The following is a 17,602-nucleotide window of genomic DNA, read 5'->3' on the forward strand; positions in this document are numbered from 1 at the left end:
TGGTTTTGTTTTACTTTGCTTTGCTGTATTTAGTGACTGGTTTTTAAATTTTATATTACCTTTTATCATACAGATTTTTCAAGTTGTTTTTAAAGGTCAGGTTAGTTGAGGTTAAATTTACAGATAGTAAAATTTTTAATTCACCTTTTCTAGATGTGTAGTACTATGGATTTTGACAAATGTGTATAGTTATGTAATTGCCACTAAAATCAAGATATAGAATATTTCCATCACCCTAAACAATTCCCTCTTGCTCCTCTGTAATCAATTCCTCTTCCCCCCCCACCCCCCCACCAGCAACCCTGGCAACCATTAATCTGACTTCTCTTACTGTACTTTTGCCTTTTACAGACTGTTACATAAATAGAATCATATAGTATGTAGCCTTCTGTATCTGGCTTCTGTTACTTAGCATAATGCTTTTGAGATTCATCCAAGCTGTTGAATGCATCAATAGTTCACTCCATTTTTACTGCTGGGTAGGATTCAACTATATGGTTGTACAGTCATTTGCTTAGCCACTCACTGGTTTAGGATGTTTCCAGTTCTGGGAGATTTTGAAGAAAGTTGCTGTAAATATTCATGGAGAAGCCTTTGTGTGGGCATATGCTTTCATTTCTCATAGAAAAAGTCCTAGCAATGGGACTGCTGAAGTTTATGGTAAGTATTACATTTAATGTTATCAGAAATTGAAAGACTGTTTTTCCAAAGTGGGAGCTCCATGTAACATCCCCACCAGCAACGTATGAGAGTTTCAGGGTCTCATCCTTACCAGCACTTACTATTACTAATTTTAAAAAGCTATTCTAAAAATTGTATAGTATCATTACACTAAGGTTTTAATTTAATTTCCCTAATGACTAATGATGTTGATCTTATGTCCTTATTTGCCATCTGTATATCTTCTGATACATGTCTGCTCAAATATTTTGTCCACATTATTGTTTGTTTTATTATTGAATCGTGATCATTTTTAAAGTATATTCTGGATACAGGTACCTTGTCAGACATGTGTTTTGAAAATGTCCGTGTTTTTAAAATTATCTTAAAGTGTCTTTCAAAGAGTAGGTTTTTTTAGATTTTGATGGAGTCCAATTTATCATTTTTTTTTCTTTTATGGTCTGTGCTTCCTATGTCCTATAAATTTTTTGCCTAACTCAAGGTCACAACAGTTTTCTATCTTTTCTTTTAGAGGTTTAATATTTTACATTGTATATTTAGGGCTATGATTCATTTCAAATAAATGTTTGTATATAGTGTAAAGTATGGATTGTTTTTCTTTTACAAAACCATTTTATCTATTCTAGGTCCTTTGCATTTCCGTGAATTTTAGAAGCAACTTGCCAATTTCCACACACACAAAAAAAGCCTGCTGGAATTTTGGTTGGGATTACATTAAATTTCCAGATCAATTTTGGAAGAACTGACATCAGAGCATTAAATAGCCCAATCCATGTACACAGTATATTTCTGCATTTACTTAAGGGTTTTTTAATTTTTTCATCAGTGTTTTATCATTTTCAGCATATGAATCTTGTACGTATTTTGTTAGATTTATCCCTATTTTGGGTTTTGATGATATTATAAACGATGCTGGCTTTTTATTTCAATTTCTAATTGTTCATTGCTAGTATACAGAAATACGATTGGGTTTGTATATTGACCTTGTATCTTAAAATCTTGCTAACCTCATTTATTAGTTCTAGTAGCCTTTTTTTTTTTTTCTGGAGTTTTTTGAGTTTTCTACATAGACAAACATATTGTCTGTGAATAAGGATAGTTCTATTATTTCCTTTCCAATCCTTTATGTGTTTTATTTATCTTTCTTGCTGTATTTCACTGACTAGATCTCTTTGTATGATGTTGAGTAGAAGAGGTGAGAAAAGACATCCTTGCCTCGTTTCCCATTTTAGGGGGAAAGAATTCTTTCTTTTACTGTTAATTGTTAAATTAGCTCTACCATTTCTTTGTAGATATACTTATCAGGTTATGGAAGTTCCTTTCTATTCTTATTTTATTGAGAGTTTTCACCATGAGTAGATGTTGAAGTTTGTACACTGCTTGCCTGCATCTATTGAAATGATCAAATATTTGTTGTTCTTGTTGTTAGTTTGTTGATATGGTGAGTTGAATAGATTGATTTTTGAATGTTAAACCAGTCTTGCATTCCTGAAATAATTCCCACGTGGTCATGATTTATTAATTTTTTTGTTTGGTAGACTCAAGTTGCAAATATTTTATTAAACATTTTTATTCATAGGGGATGTTGGTTTCTGGTTTTCTTGTAAATATATTTGTCTACTTTAGATATTAGGGCAACACTGGCCTTGTAAAATGAGTTGGTAATTGTTCCCTCCTCTGTTTCCTGGAAAAAGTTTGTGTAGAATTGGTATTATTTATTCTTTAAATGTTTGGCGGGATTTAGAGTGATGCTATCTGGGCCTGGAGTTTTCTTTGTTGGAAGGTTTTTATTTTAAATTCATTTTCTTATGTAGATATAGGACTATTCAGTTTTTCTATTTCTCCTTAGTAGTTTGCGCCTTCAAAATTTGTCCGATTTATCTAAGTTAGTAAATACATTCTTATAAGTTGTTCATAATACTCCCTTGTTATCCTTTTAATGTCTCATCTTCCTACACTGTTTATTATTAACACTATGAGTCATAAAGGAAGGGAGATTTTTTTCCCATTGGAAAATAACCAATGAATGGAATATTTAATTATATATAAGTCGACATGGGGACTTATCCCACATGGGGATGATGTGGTCAAGTAAAAAGATAAATTCAGTTGGCAAGCTGCCTACAGTAAGTTTGAATGTAAGGAGACGTGGTCTTGTTGATCCTGATTACTGCCTATTTCAAATCAGATTGGAGAATTTCTGAGCTGGCTTATGGACTTGACTTCAGCATTAAGTCAACTCAATACCAGTCACTCCAAAATTTAAATTGTTAGCCTCAACCTTCTTTTAAAGTTCCAGAATGCAACCTGTATATTGTATATTCCTTCATCATGTCAAGAACTGAACATTTCTTATCCTCAACCAGTTTTTTTTTTTTTTTTTTAAGATTTTATTTATTTGACACACAGAGAGAGAGAATGAGGAGGGGGAGCAGCAGAGGGAGAGGGAGAAGCAGACTCTCTGCTGAGCAGGGAGCCTGATGTGGGGCTTGATCCCAGGACCCTGGGATCATGACCTGAGCCAAAGGCAGATGCTTAACCAACTGAGCCACCCAGATGCCCCTTCAACCAGCTTCTTTTCCTAACCTCTGATAATCCATCTTAAGTCTTGACCTTTTACCATTCTCCCTTTCTTATCTTTTATATTTGTAGCCATCACTTGTATTGATACTTCCTCAACCAAGTATCTCACATTTGTCTCCTCCTTCCTCATCATCACTCCAAACCTGATGGTAATTTCATCCTGATTTCTCATTGCTGCTCATTCTATTTGTTGCTATCAGCAGCCATGAAAAAAAAATCTTCATCCTATAAATTCTTTCATGATCATCCTATTAAAACTGCAACTCCTGTTTTATTTTTCTCTTTGCACTTTCTGCTCTCTGAAATGCTCTGTATTTTATTTATCTTGTGTATGATCTCTCTCCCCACCAGAATGTGAGCTCCATGAGGGCAAGGACTTTGTTTTGTTCATTTCTATATCTCTGGCACTTAGAACAGGTGCCTAGGAGAAAGGAAGAGCACAATAAACATTATTATATAAATGAATGAACTGCAATACTCTCAAAGCACAATATTTCCTAGTCCCCATTAAATAAAATAAAGTAGTAGCTCCTCTACACATGGTATTCATCTCATCACAAGGTTACTGTTTATGTGTCTAATCCTATTCTTTAATTCTTCCAGGAGAACCCCTGGCTCCTGCCAGGCCAGTTTCATCCAGATCCTCCCTAGGCAGTGCCTCTTACATGCAAGCCTCCATACTGGTTTCTTGCCACTGCCCCCTGCCCCCCAACACACATATATGCTCACACACGCACACATGTGCCCACACAGACACTGTGCTCTTTCCCTCTCAGCACCTTCCTTTATGTGGTCTCTCATCTTCATCTTAGTGTGGTACCTTCTTCCTCTTGACATCCTTTAAAGTTTATTTAGCTTGCTCAATGGTGATACCAGTAATGACTTCCCAATTGCTGAATTCCTACATGATTTGGTTTTTCATTATCATAGATAACGAGTAAATAACATATTAAAATGTGTAATACACTGATATGAGATTTAAAAACATGGAGCTGAAAGAGGCCCAGATTGCATTTAGTCCATTTCTCTCACTTTATACATGAGGAAACCCAAATCTAGAGAGTCATTAAAAACCTAATATAGGTAGAATTAGAACTATAATTAAGGTTTTACAATTCTCAGTGTCCATTTATTCTTTTCACTAATATGCTATCTTATTCCGTTTTATATATGTGTGTGTGTAAATGTGTGCATTTTCGTATATGCATTATGTCCCCAATAAAACTGTCACCCTTAGAATTATTTTCCATGTCCCATATTCCTGAATAGCCAAAAGCACCCATTAAAATGATTAGCATCTAGTAGGTGCTCAATAAATTCAGGATGAAGGATTAACTGACTTGTAAAAAATAAGTAAGAGAAACAAGCCAGGGGAAGACAAATACTATATAAAGTCACTTATGTGTGAAAAATATAAAGTTGGACTCAGAGAAACGGAGAGTAGCTTGGTGTTTGCCAGGGGCTGGGGGGTGGGGGAAATGGGAGAGATGTTGGTCAAAAAGGCAAAAATTTGGGGTGCCTGGGTGGCTCAGTTGGTTAAGCGACTGCCTTCAGCTCAGGTCATGATCTCAGGGTCCTGGGATTGAGCCCCGCATTGGGCTCCTTGCTCCGCGGGAAGCCTGCTTCTCCCTCTGACCCTCCCCCTCCCTCTGATCCTCCCCCCTCTTGTGTTCCCTCTCTCACTGTCTCTCTCTCTCTGTCAAATAAATAAATAAAATCTTTAAAAAAAATTTTAAAAAAAGGCAAACACTTCCGGTTATAAGATGAATAAGTTCTGGGATCTAATATACAGCATGGTGACTATAGTTAATAATACTGTATTGTGTACTTGAAAGCTGCTAAGAGAGTAGATCTTAAAGTTCTTACCACACACACACACACACACACACACACGTGAGGTGATAGATGTGTTAACTAACCTTATTGTGGTAACCATTTCACAATATATACATATATTAATTCATCATATTGTACACCTTAAACTCACACAATGTTATATGTCAATTATGTCTCAATAAGGCTGATAGGAAAACAGAAAAAAGAAAAGGATACAGATGTCTGGAAGTTTACTTTGGGCAGACTTGAGCCCATGAGATCCAATTCAATTCCATCTCAGAAGTAAAATGTTGCCATGCAGAAAATATTCTGCTCATTTAGACTTAGGCCAGGATATAATTCTTCCAAATTTGCCAGAGATCTACAGGCTTTTTTTTTTTTTTTTTTTTTTTACCAGAGAAAGAAAGAGGTATGTGTTTAGAGAACCAATCAGAATCAAATCTTCACCCAAGAAGCTCTGTATAAACATTAACTTGGCTATACAGCCTTCATCCAGCTGTCTCTTTTCAAATTTACACAGGCAAAAAAAAAAAAAAAAGATGTAAACTAAAAATATCACAATAACTGGAGGCTGACATCTGCAATCCTCTTCAGTTGAAGCATCCAAGTCAATGCAACAAATATTTACATTAAGAACTGAAATGTTAGGAAATAGTTCAAAAAATTTGATAGGGCTAGATACTAACAGACATCTCCAAAGTGTCCAGTGCACATAACATAAAATATAGAATACGTTATCGATTAATTATCTGCTTTCTGACATCCTTCACAGAATCCCTAATAGGAATGCCCTTATGCCATGCCAGTCAGCATAAAGCCAGAAATCAGCAGGACAGAGAAAGTTGACCAAAGCCACTACATTTGTGCCTTTCTGTCCTGCCAAGCCATGGGATTCTTCCTCTCTCCAACAGCACTATCCCCCCCCACCCTCACCATCCAGGGAGTCCAGGCACAATGAGGGACTGGATCTGATTCATACTCCTGAATAAATGTCCAGGGGCCCCAGAAGACAAAGAAGCAAGGATAATGGTATTAAAAAGCAATGCCACATGCCAGAAAATTTTAATTTCTCTTTTTTACTTTAAGATGATACAGAACTCTTAAATCTGATGAATTTTAAGTTGTGCCAATATTCAATCTAGCAAATTACGGCAAAACAGAACTATAACAACAATAGAATGAAAACCATAACAAAAACCCACATTATCTGAATAATCCTCACCGTCAGTATGAACAAGCACCCAAGATACTGGATGGTCATGAACCCCTATGCTTTGTTTTGGTAGAGTGCGTGTAACATTTTGCCACATTTGTTCTCTCTCGCTGCTGATCAGAAGTCATTAATAAGATGTAACGCTATATAGTATACGTATCTTGACAGCAGAGAAAGCATTTCAACTGGGAACTGCGGAAGTTTACTTACCAGCACACCAACTAATTTTACATGAGAATCCTGAGCTCAGAATTAATCATTACTATCTCTGCAATCTCGTCTTTTATTTATATCTTCTCATAACACTCACATTTTGCATCGTGATTACTTGTGCTTGTGTCTGTCAGTGCCACTAAATTGTGAACCCCTTGAGAGCTGAATCTAGGTTTTGTTCATCTTGTGTTCATCTCTCAAGGCCTAGGGCAGAGTTTTGTGAACACTAGATGAATAATAAATGTTGAATGAATGAATGAACCAAGTGCCCAGAAAAACTAATGACAACACTACATACTGTCTATAGAGAATCCGTTCCAATTGACGTGTGTGTATTTGTTATCTGTGGATCAAAGGAAACCAACTACATCTGAGAGTCTGTCAGTATTTTAAATCAGTTGTCACATTCTTATTTCTCTCCAGTCTACCCCCCAAACTTCTGTGAATGGCAAACTTGATTGTTGTCAATAACTTTTAAATAGAAACATCTGTGTATGTGGGAAGTGGCAAGTTAGTAAAAGATATAATGTAAATATAATACAATATTAAGTATCGTAAAGAAATAACATCTGTTCATTATTGTTTTTTATACATTGTAGCATTTTTCTTTTTGTGAAATGTAGTCTGTTGTAATCTCTTCTAGAGAGGGACTAGGGTGGTTAGCTTTCTGTCTCAAAGCTGGTATGTCTGAAAAATGCCTTGTTTCATGTTCGCATTTGAATGCTAATTTCGCTAGATACAGAAATCTCCATTCAAAGTCCTGTTTTGTTTTGTTCTGTTTTGTTTTTCAGCACCAGAGGTCCAGAGGTTCCTGTTTTCAGAGGTTGATGAGAAGTCTGCTCTAAATCAGATTCTTGATTGTTAATGATATTTTTCTTCTCTGATAACTTTTGGGATTCTTTTCTATATTTTGAGGTCCTAAAATTTTTCTACAGTATTATACAGCTTAGCACATGGTAACCGTTTCGTTCTGAAGTCTTTTTTTTTTCCTTTTTTTTTTTAGTTCTAAGAAATTCTTAGATATTATTTCTTTAATCATTGGCTCCTCTGTGTTATCTCTATTTCTCCTTTATAAACTTCTCTGTGTTAGATATTGGTAAAGCTAGAGCTATTTATGATTCTTTTCTTTTAAACTTTCTCTTTACCCTTTCATCTTATGTTCTGGAAGAATTCCTTAGCCTTGCTCTTCCTAGCTGACTAATTTGCCCCTCTGTTTTTTCATTCTGCCCTTGAGCCATCCATTAAGTTCTTAATGGCAACAATTATATTTCTTCATTTTTCAGATTTCCTCTTGAGTCTGTCTTTTATAAAAAATAAAGATCCTGTTGTTTCATGGATGTATTGCCATCTTTTACATCTCCAAAGATATTAATCACTCTTCCTATCATGTTTAGTTCTGAAGTCCTCTCCAAGCTGTAAAGACTCTTGTTCTGGTCTTTCTCCAAGTCCTATTTCTAGTTGTTCCTGACTGTGAGCTCATCTTTTCTAGACTCTCCATGATCTCAGCTTGGGCAGCCAGTCCTGGAGGAGGGGCTGAGCAGCGGTGGGTGCTTGTGCTCCTTGCTGTTTTCAGTGGGAACAGGGGACAGGCAAAGCTGAGTACAGCTGCTGGCTTCAGAGCTTGTCTGGTCCCCAATTTATCCTGGATGTCATCAACTACCTGTAGCCTTTCCCTATTTCTCCATCCTAAACTCTGACGTAAACACTGGATAGAGGAGGGAAGAAGGGGTGCACAGGGATTCACAGGACAAACTGCTCCCACTATCAGGGCTCTACCAAACCCTCGCGGGCAGTCTCCAGCCCTCTCCTGCTCCAGGGTGCCAGCATGCAGAGACGTGGCTTTTCCGGTCCGCGCCTGGTGGCTCTTGGTCAACCCCACCCTTCAATCTGCTAGGAATTCCTTGAAGCCTCTAGTCCCTTGAGAGGTTTATGTCTTATTCCTAGGTATGGCTAGAGATTCAGATGTTTCTTTGTATCAGTTCCATAATTCCTCAGATGTGGTGCAGTGGAGGGAACGGTCATCTTGAAACTACCCCATGCATAATCTTATCCTTACATGGAGCCTCCTAAGCAACAGATAGGATATACTGGAATTGGAGAAAACTCTGGTACTTATTTGATATGTTGGCCATTTCCCTTTATACTCTTGGATCCTATTTCTGTTTTTCCCCCTCTTTGACCCTGCATCACCGGAAACTACATTCCCTGACCCTCCTAACACCTGGTTTCTGGGCCAGTTCAGCCAATGGGGCTGTGGGTGGAAGACCGGAAGTGGTGTGAGAGAGAAGCTTGGGCTCCCTGCCAGGATGACACCTCTGATAACACCTGAGGCTCTTTGGTGGCCCCAGCACTCATCATGGGCTAGCTCCTCTGGTCAGCTCTAGTCTTAGACATTAGTTAACACAAGCTTCTACCATCCTCTCTCCACTCCCAGGGGTGTAGGCCCCCTGCTGTTCCTGATCTCTGGGGTGCTGTGTATTTCCTACAATACCACCTCCTTACAACTGATTTCCTATGTTAAACTCCTTTTGTTGGGAGGCCTAGGATGGTTTTGCTTTCCTGGCTGAACCCTGACTTGAAGATCAAAATTCTGAAGAGACATCTCAGATCATAGATGTCATAATTGGTATAATAGAAGACGATAATTGGTAATTCCTTTCTTTGAGGGGAAGGGGACATCAGAGGGAAGTAATACTTAACTTGGAGAAGTTTCTCTGAAGTTTCTCTGTATCTAAGCTATCCCAAGTTATTTCAAGGAGTGACAGGGAATTCTTCAAAATTCTTTTGGCAATATATTTCACTTTAATTGCATATATGCCACAAAGTGAATTTGCAAGGAAAGCCTTAGGAGCCTCTCCTATTATTAAACACAGTGTTCTAGAATTACGAAATGGTATCCTGGAGAAGTGAAAGCTTTGATTATAGCAGAAACCTTGCTTAAGGCTCCTCAAGCTTTAGGCCTACCTCTGGGCACAGCCATGAAGTAGTTTAAAGAAAATACTTTCATCATCTCTATTATTTACCATTTTCTCTGTTGGGAGAGGACTAGGTGAAATGATACTAAACCCTTAAAAAAATCTCGTGTAGCTCTATTTCTCATTTGGAAATTGAGAATATCACTGCCTTCTAAGCCCAGCCCATTATTATCACTCCACAAATGCTTTGTGAGCTGCACAGAAACAACAAGAAAGCCCACCACTGTGGCTCATGATCAGAGAGAGAACGAGAGCCACACCATGCCCCCGATATGCCACAAGGCTGCAGGTATAAAAGGCCCTGAAAGATGCTGCCCCTGGTAGAAAAGCCCTGAATCCCTGCTTTCATTCCCATTTCCAGTGTTTGAACAATAATATATGGGCCATCTATTTATTAAAGGAGAGAGCTACATTGGCATGGGATAAATTGGTGCTTGTAGCAAGATGCTTTTTAATACAAAAGATGTTTCTTGAATTCCTTTCAGATCTGAGATCCGCAGCTTATGAGTATTTGGTGTGTATGTTTTAAAATTGCATGACTATTATACAAGCCCTTCTCTTCAGCTGGCATGAGAAGGATATTCCCACCCTTTATAGGCTCTGTTCTCTACTCCCTCAAAGCTGAGGCGGCAAAAACCCTGCCAACCTTATCCAGCTTTTCGTGGAAAGCTGCCACTCTTAACTGGCGCCTAAATGCAATTTCAGACTGTCCCAGGAGACCTTCATGCTTTGAGGTGAATTCGTAACATTAGGGCCAACAAAGAAGTTAACACAAACTTCCACTGTTAAAGACACAGAAACAAGTCTGCAGGCTTACTGAAGCAGCTCTGCGTCTGTGAGCACCTCTGTCCTCCGCTCCCCAGTGACAAGGGCCAGTTCATCCTTCAGTTCCTGGATTTCTTTTTGTAGGCATATAATCATCTACAAACAGCAAGGCAGGAGAATAAATGTCAACTCCTCATTAAAGGGAACTTGGGGGACAGAGAACATACATCTTTGAAAATTACAAACAATTTTGAGGATACAAAAAACATCCAGAGAATGATATAAAAGCCACCCCTGTGTACCTACCACCAGCCTTTGTTAAATCTTAACGTTTTGTCAAAATCATTCTAGAATTCATTTTAGCAAATAAAACAGTGCTTGTGTAACTGGAGCGCCTAATTCCTATTCCCTTTCTGTCTTTCCTGGGGTGATCACGTACTGCATTTAATGGGGAGCATTTCCCTGCATGTTTTCATATGTTTACTCCATCTGTATGGATGTAACTATAAATAATAGATGGTATCATTTTGCATGCTTTAAATTTTATGTATATGTTACCACGCTGCATGGAATGGTAACTTGCTTTTTTTCTTCCTCGCATTATGTTTTTGAGATTCTTTATACTGCTTCACGTAGCTCTAGTTCATTAATTTTCACGGATATATACTGTTTCAGTGAAGGAATATATCACAATTTATCCATGTCTCCTGTCGATGGACATTTAGGATTTTTACCTTTGCTATCACAAACAGTGTTGCTGTGAACACTATAAATCTCTGGGCACGTATGTGAGTTTCGCTAAAGGGTGCACTTAGAAATAAAACCGTGTGGTTGTAGAGTATGTGCATCGTCCCTTTAGCATATATTGTTAAACTGCTCTTCAGAGTAGTCGTATAAACTTATATTCTGTATCAGCAAAAATGTAAGTTCCCGTTTCCCCACATTTACTTCACTACCTGTGTAGTATTGACAGACGCTTTAATTTTGCCAGTCCAGAAGGTGTAAAATGGTACCTCATTTAGTCCTAATCTGCATTTTCTGATTATTAGGGAGGTTGATCATCTTTGCACATGGATATTGGCTGCTTGGGTTTCCTTTTCTATAAATTACTTATTCATATTCTTGCTCACGTTTCAATTGAGTTGTTTTTCTCTTCCTTATTGATCAGCAGGCTTCTTTATACATGAATCCTTTGTTAGTTTTATGCAAGGTACATGTTTTCTCCCAATCTATGCCATGTTTTTCACTTTTTTAAAGATTTTATTTATTTGTCAGAGAGAGAGAGAGAGAGCACAAGCAGGGGGAGCGGCAGGCAGAGGGTGAAGCAGACTCCCCGCTGAGCAAGAAGCTGGATACTGGGCTGGATCCCAGGACCCCAGGATCATGACCTAAGCCTAAGGCAGACGCTTAACCAACTGAGCCACCCAGGCGTCCTGCTTTTTGTCGTGTTCTTTCTGTTAAATGAAGATTTTAAATTTCAATATAATTTTATTATCAACTTCTTCCATTATGAGTTGTTTTTGTGTCTTCTTAAAATCTGTTTTACCTAAAACCATAGGAATAGCTTCCTATATGTTCTTATAAAAGTTTTAAAGCTTTGCTTTTCACATTTAGGCTTTTGTTTTGTATAAAGTATGAGATATGTATCTAATTTTATTTTTTTATATGGCTAACCGTGTAAGATTTGCTATTATAATTCTGTTATATAACATGTTTCTACATATAAATGTGTCTTTTTCTGGGCTCTTAGTTAAAAACATTTATGTACTTGACTATATGTGCAGCAATACTATGCTATTTTAATTATTATATCTTATGAAATTTTGACATTTAGATAGAATAAGCCCCTTCCATTTTATTCTTTTCCAAAATAGATATGGCTGTTCTTGGTCATTTGTTCTCTTGTATAAGTTTGAGACACAGCTTGTAAAATTCCACTAAAGGTCCTCCTCAATTTTTAACTGGAAATAAATTTGATTAAAAGGGTAATCTGGGGGGCACCCGGGTGGCTAAGTTGTTTAACTGTCTGCCTATGGCTCAGGTCATGATCCGGGGATCCTGGGATGGAGCCCCGCATCGGGCTTCCTGCTCAGCGGGGAGCCTGCTTCTCCCTTTTCCTCTGCCTGTCCCTCCCCCTGCTTTTGCTCTCTCCTTGTCAAATAAATACATAAAATCTTTTAAAAAAACGGGTCATTTGGTAAGACATATCAAATTAGTGATGTTGTATCATCTCATCCATGAACATAGTATGGCTTTCCACTGATTCCTTTCAATAAAGATTTATCATTTTCTCTATAAATATATGTTTAATTAGATTTTTTCCTAGAATGTTAAAGTTTTTATTGCTATTATTAATGAAATTTTTGTAAAATTACATTTTCTAATTGTTAGCTTTTGATTTATAAGAAGGCAATTAATTTTTATGTATGGATTATGTACCAAATAATTTTCTGAACATTGTTTTGGTTCTGTTTATCATTAAATATTTTTAGATGTTCTATATAAGCAATCAAATTGTTTGCAAATAATGACAGATGTTTTCTTCTTTTCAAATCCTTATACCTTTTTTTTTTAAATTGTCTCTGTCCTAGCTAGGACTTCCAAGTATAATGCTTCAGATATTGATTCTTATCTAACATTTCACCTTCAAAATGTTTGCTGTAGTTTTTGGTTGATACCCTTAATCACTTTAAGGCTGTTCACTGATATTCATAGTTTGATGAGTCTTTTCAAACTATGGGTGAATGTTTAATGTTAAAAATACTTTTTCTGCATCTAGTGATGTGATCATATAAGTTTTCTCTTTTCAACTGTGAATGTGACGAATCACCTTGATTCAAGTGATTTTTTTTAGCATGAACTACTTCAGATATACAAAAAGATATAAAGGATATCTTGTGAATCCACTACTTAGCTTAAGTGAATATCAATATACCTACTATGTAGCTTAAGAAATAAAACCTTACAGATGCTTTTGAAGCCTGAACCTCTGTATAGCCTTCTCTAAATGAATCCCCCATTACCATTACCTGAAATTTGGTGTTTTTCCCATGGCTCTTTTTCTTTTACTATATACACTAACATGTTTTCTAATGATACATTATCTTTCAATTCCCAAAGTAAACCCAACTAGCTCATGATACCACATATTGTATTAATAATCATAATGCAAAGTTCCTAAAACAAGAATTGGCAGACTGAATTCAATTTATATTCTTCCTTCAATATTTGGTAAACTTAAAAAAAACATGGAGTCTGCTCCATCCTTCCTTCCTTCCTTCTTTCTCTTCCTCCCTCTTCCCCTTCCTCCCCCCTTCCCCTGTTCCTTCTTTCCTCTTTCTCTTTTTCTTTCTCTCCTTTTGGTAGCTTTGTTATTATTGAGTCTATTAGTCATAGATATATTCATGTTTTTAAAAATTCTTAAAATATAAAATAATAAAATAAATTGCATTAGCTTCAGTGTTATGTTTTTATAGGAAATTGTCCATTTTGTTTGTTTTTAAATTTACTGCCATAAAGTCTTTCAACATACTTTATTATTATTTTAAGCTATCTACTGTACCTATAGTTAAGGCCTCTTTTCATTCCAAATACTGTGTGGATTTCTGCCTTCTTTATTCTTTTCTTCATTAACTTTCCCAGAGATTTTTTCATTTTATTAATAGATTAAAAATCAACTTCAGGTTTGGTTGCTCCTCTCCACTGTATCTTTGCTTTGGGTTTTGTTTTCGCTCATTTTTACACTTTTTAATTCCTGTCTTTCTACTCTTTTGGATTTATTTTATTGCTCCTTTATCTAACTTCTTGGCTTGGAGTCTACCAGACCAAGGGAGTTTGTAAATTTGAACTTGAAACCCACGGGAAGCAGAGCCTTAGGATTTCAAATTTCCAGAGAAACCACCTTTTGCTCCACCTGAAGTTCAGGGTAAGGCAGATAAGCTTCCCTAGCATCTTCCTGTGCCAGTGGGCAGATTTTTTCCTTTCTGGCTCACCCTTTCACTGGTTTTATGTTGGGAAGTAGAGAGGATGTCATGGGTTCATCATCCATCTTCCAAGATTCCAGGGCTCCAACTTTGATGCCTTTCTTACAATTCCCTTCATCCCTTTACTCCAGGACAACTGCAGCTTCAGCTTGGTTTCTGGGCCCTGGAGAATTACATTACCTTATTCAACCTCAGACATATATTTCAAAAGTGCTTGTTAAATTTTATATATAGGTGGAGTTCATATTATCTCTGCCACATTGACAGGACCAGAAGTTACAAAGAATAGGATACTGAGTATTTTGAACATGTCAGTCCTCCTAGAATTTCATTTAAATGCACAGGATTGAGTGGGTTTTCGTTGTTTGCTTCTTTTCAAAAACATGCTCAGAATCATCAAGCTCTGCAGAGTGAAAATCCTTAGACAGGAACTATGTGAGTCATTCATTTGTATCTCCCCCCCCCCACTAAATTAATATTGATGCCACATTTTCTACTTCTGCTAAGGCTTTCAAAGTCAAATCTAACAACCAAATTAACTTCTGTCACTGAACAGAAATCTCAAAACTAAGCCAACTTTTCATGATTTTGAGATTATTACACTTAATATTTGTATAATTTGTATATTATACAAATATAATGTATATTTAATGTACATAAATATACATTATGTAAATAATGTATATTTACATTACATGCATGTAAATATAACTGGCCACGACTGTGTCGCACGCATCCCACTCACACCTCCCATCAAATTACTGTAGAAACTTTGTAAGGAGAGCCATCCTTAGAAGATTTTTTTTAAAGATTTTATTTATTTATTTGAGAGAGAGAGTGCACAAGAGCGGGTAGGGTTAGAGGGAGAAACAGACTCCCCACTGAGTAGGGAGCCCGATGTGGGACTCGATCCTGGGACTCCAGAATCATGACCTGAGCCAAAGGCAGTTACTTAACCAACTGAGCCACCCAGGCACCCCTGTCCTTAGATTTTGGCCCATACGAGTCACGAAAGACTCTGGCCTCTTTACAATCCTTTTATTACCTTGTCTTACTGAGGTATTAAAACTTGTAAAGAAAGCAAGTCAAAACCCTGGTGATCCTGATCTTAGAGGGCTGGTTCCATATGTGCCATTGGATTTTGAGAGCAAGATATTAGAAATCCCATCCAAGTTGTGTTTTGGGTGGTTTTGAGGGCAAATTTGCAATTGCCACCTGTGCTTCAGAAAAGCTCTGTCCATAAAGTCATGAACAGTAATGTCAGTTTTTAGAAGCCATTACAAAAGAGACCAGGAGATAATACTTGTCAATTACCAGATTGTTCTGCACCAGGAAGATCTCAATATATATATATATATATATATATTTACCTACAAATCTTATTTTATTTTATTTATTGTTTAGATTCAATTAGCCAACATATAGTACATCATTAGTTTCAGATATAGTGTTAAATAATTTATCAGTTACATATTACACCCAGTGCTCACCACCTCACAAATAAAACTGGACCATTTTCTTACACCATACACAAAGATAAACTCAAAATGGATTAAAGACCTCAATGTGAGACAGGAATCCATCAAAATCCTAGAGGAGGACATAAGCAGTAACCTCTTCAACATCAGCCACAGCAACTTCTTTCAAGACATGTCTCCAAAGGGAAGGGAAACAAAAGGAAAAATGAACTATTGGGACTTCACCAAGATAAAAAGCTTCTGCACAGCAAAGGAAATAGTCAACAAAACTAAGAGGCAACCCACGGAATGGGAGAAGATATTTGCAAATGACATATCAGATAAAGGGCTGGTATCCAAGATCTATAAAGAACTTAAAAATTCAACACCTAGAAAACAAATAATCCAGTCAAGAAATGGGCAGAAGACATGAACATTTGTATGTCTTTCCAAAGAAGACATACAAATGGCCAACAGACACATGAAAAAGTGCTCAGTGTCACTTGGCATCAGGGAAATATAAATGAAAACCACAATGAGATACCACCTCACACCTGTCAGAATGGCTAAAATTAACAAGGAAGACCTCAATATTTGTTCAATTAACAGCTGTCAGCTTTGATTCAGGTTTCCTTCTTCTTTACATTTCTTGCAGCCCTACATCAAACACATGACAACGTTCACCTTTTTTCACATTCCTCAAGTACCCTCAAAGTTTCTCTAACCAAATTTAAAGAAAAAAAACCCTCCAGCATTTAATATGTTCATTTTCCTTCAATTATGCACTAATTTTTGTTTTCAGGCTAACAACTCATGGCTGTCTTTCTCAGGCTGTGATGCTACAGGGCTGCTTGCTGGTGAGGCAGGGATGGCAGAAGAAGTCATCCTATGAGTTCCCTTCCACTTGACCCATGCCTTAGAATTCTGACTCCTTCTTCCAGCAGGGGCACTGTGTGACCAGGGCCTGTGCTGCAAAGAGGCCCTGCCTCACCCACTTGGTTTCTCCAGAAGAGATTTCCATCTGGGCTGCTCAAGCTCCTGAGGCAAGCGGGGTAAAACAAGTAACCACATTATTCTTTTAACCTTGTCTCTATACTTCAGCGCAATGATTTCAGGGAGACAGGGCAAACAATCAGAAGGAAATAATTAATATGGGTAACAGTGAATTTGAGAAGGTTATTATTATTATTATTATTATTATTATTATTATTATTTTGGAATTTGAGGAATTTATAAATGAAGCAGTGTTGGTGAGATTTCACACCCTTTTTTATAATGTGTACTGCTAAGCCTACACTAGCTTATGTTCTAGAGAAAATTTTAAAAGCTGAGTGATTTGAAAAGTAATATAATCTTAATTTGGGAATGTACAAAATTGAAATATTTTATTTCTACATTTTCAGTGTTGGCATAAGTTGATTCCATGTTGTATTTCATTTAGAGAAGACTAACAAAATAGAGAGAAAACATCTGCATTTAAAATGAGGATCTGAGTCATGGAACTTGCAAATATTTTTGCTTTAAAAAAGCACTCTGATAAAGCAGGATTCATTGTTATAAAACTAGAAGTTTGGCTATTTTTCCATGGACCCAACCAATGATTAATTTTTTTTAAAGATTTATTTATTTATTTTGAGAGAGCAAGAGAAAGCAAGGGAACAGGAGAAGGGGCAGAGAGAGAGAGAGACAGAGAATCTTAAGCAGACTCCTCACTGAGCACGGAGCCCAACACGGGGCTCAATCCCACGACCCTGAGATCATGACCTGAGCTGAAATCAAGAGTTGGATGCTTAACTGACTGAGCCACCCAGGCACCCCAATGATTAATTTTTTTGTCTCTAAAGTAAGTAAGAGGACAGTTGTGCAAAATACGGTTCTACTTAATAACCATTAAAA

At 37.0% G+C, this 17,602-nt stretch overlaps 1 protein-coding gene across 2 annotated transcripts in view; it reads right to left on the bottom strand.

Moving 5' to 3' along the window:
* Positions 1-17,602, bottom strand: part of KIF6 (kinesin family member 6) — a 440,006-nt gene that overhangs the window by 264,748 nt on the left and 157,656 nt on the right. For both annotated transcript variants that reach the window (XM_034991249.1, XM_034991248.1), the window contains exon 10: positions 10,319-10,422. In XM_034991249.1, coding sequence (XP_034847140.1) covers positions 10,319-10,422 — 104 coding nt within the window. The remainder of the gene's footprint in view (positions 1-10,318; positions 10,423-17,602) is intronic.

Source organism: Mirounga leonina, unplaced genomic scaffold (genome assembly GCF_011800145.1).
Source record: "Mirounga leonina isolate KUSES-001 unplaced genomic scaffold, KU_Mleo_1.0 Mir_53, whole genome shotgun sequence".
Taxonomy (NCBI): Eukaryota; Metazoa; Chordata; class Mammalia; order Carnivora; family Phocidae; genus Mirounga; species Mirounga leonina.